We start from the raw sequence: 3,945 nt of genomic DNA on the forward strand, positions 1-3,945 counted from the left end.
TGAAAAAGGCAGAGGACTTTCGAACAATTCAGTCCATGATCTTCCTACCTATGTCCAGGTAACTCCTAGCAAGATGTGGTAGGAGGAGCAGTGGGCTGGGAGTCAGATCACTTTACCTCTCTGTGTCCCAACCTCCTCCCCTATAGAATGGAGATAAGAATGAAAACTCCCTTGTGGGGCTGTGAAAAAGAATTGGAGAGAATGCACATAAAGAGCTTTCTCCAGGCTTTGTATATAGCAAATCCCCTCTAAATCTCAGCTCTTATTAGGGGGAGAGAGCAATACAGACTTTTAAAAACTATCTTAAATTCAGTTGCATGCGAGTATATGGGAATGAGGTGGAGGGTGAGGATTCTAGAAATTTAGCCATTCATCCAACATCTCTGAGAACTGCATAGCTGGAGTCAAAACTTGGGTTCCAATCCTGGTCTTGCCCATTTCTTGGTATGTGACCTTGGACAAGTCACCTTTACCTCTCCGCGGTTCAGTTTCTTCACCTAGAAAACAGATGCATAATAGACCACCTGCCCTTCTCTCCCAGCCGGGTTGCCGGGCGAAGGAACTGTTTCAAAAACGCCCACAACGGGCGGCAAACATGTCCGTTACGGTAAGGCTCACGGAGCATCCTCAGCGCCACGCAGCCCGCGACGGCGGGACAGAGGGGTGTCTGCGACCCCAGTCCCGCACTACCGCCGGGCCGCAGGAACAATAGCTCCCCTGGAGGCGGCGCCGGCCGCGGGCGGGGGCGGAGCTGTCGGCGCGGGCACCGGGGGTGTGCGCGGGGCGGGGTCGTGGCCACCCCTCCCGCCCGCGGCTCCGTCACGCGCCCCTCACCGGGCGGGCAGGGGTCTTTGTGACGCGGTGGCGACAGCCGCGGACACAAAGGGAAGGCGAGAAGGCGAGCGAGGGGCTGGGCCCGCCCCCGCCCCCGCCCCGCGACCCCCGCCCGCCGCGCGCGCGCCCGCCCGCTCGCTACCCCAGCCTCGGTCTCCCCCCAACGCCGGCTCGCACCCTCGCGCGCACCCTCGCGCGCCCGCGACCCTCGCGCGCGCCCGGACCCACCGACTCCGTCCCGAGCGCGGCGGGCCGGGCCTGGCGGGCGCTGCGGGTGTGGCGGGGATGCCGAGGGGCTGCTCCCAGGCTCGGCGGCGCGGCTGCTAGGAGGCGCCGAGGCAGCGGCGGGGCTCGCGGTGCGCGGCTGGATGCCCTCGGCCTGCGGCTCGCTGCGCTTCCCGCCGTCCAGGGGCGCCAGTCATGGGCGCCGCGGCCGCTGAGGCGCCGCTCCGGCTGCCTGCCGCGCCCCCGCTCGCCTTCTGCTGCTACACGTCGGTGCTGCTGCTCTTCGCCTTCTCTCTGCCCGGGAGCCGCGCGTCCAACCAGCCCCCGGGTGGCGGCAGTGGCGGCGGCGGGGACTGTCCCGGCGGCAAAGGCAAGAGCATCAACTGCTCAGGTAGGAGCGGCCAGAGCCGGCCCCTGGGGCCCCTCCCTCTGCCGCCGCCTCCCTCCTTGTCCCCGCCGCCAAGCTGGGAAAGACCCCGGCGTGGGGGTCCCGGGGAGCCGGGCCCGAGGGCGAGTGAGGGCAGAGGGCAGGGCGCGAGCGTGCGATGCGGGCTTGGGGACGGCCGTTGGGGATGGGGAGTGGCCCTGCGTGCGTCCGCGTGTGTCGAGTGCCTGGGCGAGGGCGGCGCGGCGTGCTGTGAGATGCCGAGCAGCCGGCCGGGGCTCCCGGGGTGATCGTGGGTGTGCTCGCGGGAGCGCGTGTTTGTGTTGCGAAGGCTCAGGGGAGGGCGGGCGGCCGCAGGCAGGGATCGCTCTGTGTGTGTAGTGCTGTGGTGGGAGACGGTGAGGGGCTGGGGGCGCCGAGGCCAAGGTTCCAAGGGATTGACCATGTGCTGGGGAGGTTCTTCCTTAAGGCGCTGGGGTCTCAGAGGGGTAGTGTGGTTGAAGGGAACGGATTGCCCTGAGTACGCGGGTTGGCGGTGTAGAGTGACTGTATTTGTGTGTATGTATGTCCTTTGGGTTCAGAAGTGGGATCGACCCCGGGTCTGTGGATATGGGCAGGAGAAAGTCCCAGGGGCTCTGAAGTGACCCTATGTTTTTGTGTGGTGTTTTGTGTGTTGCCTCACTGAGGAGGAGGGATGGGGGTCCTGGAGTGAACCCGGTTTGTGTGGATTCAAGGGAGGAGGCTGGTTCGGGAGTCATCCTGCATAGGGTTTGGGTATAGAAAGAGGTAATGGGGTCTCAGGGAGTGCCCTTGTGTAGCAAAGTGTAACCCTAGGTTATTTAAGTGCTTTGGAAAGAGAGAACTGGTTCTGAGGGAAGGATGCTGTGTGTGTGTGTGTTTTGCTGGAGGGCCTGGAGATTGGCAGCAGTGGGAGCAAGGGAGTGACCTCTCCCCTCTCTGCAAGGCCACCTGCCCCCCTACAGCTGTTGGAAACAAAGAGCTTGCTGGGGCTTTAATGGATGACACTGGGGAAGAGGGTCCTGGGCAGTAAAGTTCCCTCTTCCTTTGTAAAGGGGTCCTAGAGGAGCCCAAGGATTCAGGCTCTGGGGCAAGGAGCAGCATCCAGGTCTCATTTGGGGTGGGTGGGTCCTCCTGGAGATGTCCTAGCAAATGCTAGAGATCATAAACCACATCCTTACTAACTTGCCTTTTTATCAGTTCTTAATCCTCCACTTGTCTTCTTACAACCAAGGGGGAGTAGGGGAGGAAGGATGGACATCAGGCGACTGGGAATCTGCTGGCTTGCCTGCTGGACAACCTTTGTACCTTTGGGCTCTTGAAGGGGCATTGTTTCTGGGGGAGTGAGGAAGGAGCAAGAGGGCCTCAGCACAGATACTTATTCTACCCTAAATGAAGAAAACCTTTGGCCTGCTGTTTAGGTTTGAAGGCCTGAAATCTTTTGATAATTTTCATATGGTATGTTTTATGAGGGGGGAGAGGTTTTTTTTTTTTGAGACAGAGTCTCACTCTGTTGCCCGGAGTAGAGAGAGTGCCATGGCGTCAGCCTAGCTCACAGCAACCTCAAACTCCTGGGCTCAAGTGATCCTACTGCCTCAGCCTCCCGAGTAGCTGGGACTACAGACATGTGCCACCATGCCCGGCTAATTTTTTCTATATAGATTTTTAGTTGTCCAAATAATTTCTTTCCATTTTTAGTAGAGACGGGGTCTCGCTCCTGCTCAGGCTGGTCTCGAACTCCTGACCTTGAGCGATCCACTCGCCTGGGCCTCCCAGAGTGCTAGGATTACAGGCGTGAGCCACTGCGCCCGGCCTATGAGGGAGGAGAGGTTTTGAGCACAGTAATCGTGGTCTGTCCATTAAAACCTTTTCCATCCATGAAATAACTTTTATTTTTCTAATGTTAAGTGGAATATGGGGTAATGCTTTAATTAGTAGTCACACTTTAAGAATAAAAACCATTTGTTTATTAGAGTCCCTTTTTTGTAACAAATATTAGTTAGATCATACCATGTCAAAATATTTTATGGGCTAATGTGCTGTAGCTGTTTGTTCTTGCTAAGCTAATTTGACCTTAGCAAAATACAGTGTGTGTGGATAGATGTTTTTGTGTATGCTTTCTTACTCTTTAGCGCATAGTACAAGTTTTAAGAAAGGAAACAGAGGGCTGGAAACCCACATGGTGTGGGAAAGAGGGATTATGGCCTTTGCTAAACAGCTGTGTAATTTGGAGCAAGTTACTTAATTTTTCTTAGTTTCCCTCCCTTTAAAAGAAAGACTTGGATTTAGTAATATCTAAGCCTTCTCTCAAGGAATATTTATTCATTGATATAAATGTCAATAAAGTAAGCTGATCTGATAAAATATTTCCTAGTGCTAAGTAAGATATACTTGAATAACTCTGGGTCTAAAGCTAGGGTTTTTAACTAAATGATGTTTTTAGATTCTTGTTGTAACTGTTTCTAGGACAAAGACCTGGGAAC

The 3,945-nt window shown here is 56.0% G+C and overlaps 1 protein-coding gene across 1 annotated transcript in view; it reads left to right on the plus strand.

Moving 5' to 3' along the window:
* Positions 1-1,254: 1,254 nt before the first annotated feature.
* The window catches only part of TMEFF1 (transmembrane protein with EGF-like and two follistatin-like domains 1), a 119,528-nt gene continuing 116,837 nt past the window's right edge, over positions 1,255-3,945 (plus strand). The window contains exon 1 of the mRNA XM_012638272.1: positions 1,255-1,450. Within this exon, the coding sequence (XP_012493726.1) occupies positions 1,255-1,450 (196 nt within the window). The remainder of the gene's footprint in view (positions 1,451-3,945) is intronic.

The sequence above is a fragment of the Propithecus coquereli genome, unplaced genomic scaffold (genome assembly GCF_000956105.1).
Source record: "Propithecus coquereli isolate 6110/MARCELLA unplaced genomic scaffold, Pcoq_1.0 Scaffold128, whole genome shotgun sequence".
NCBI lineage: Eukaryota > Metazoa > Chordata > Mammalia > Primates > Indriidae > Propithecus > Propithecus coquereli.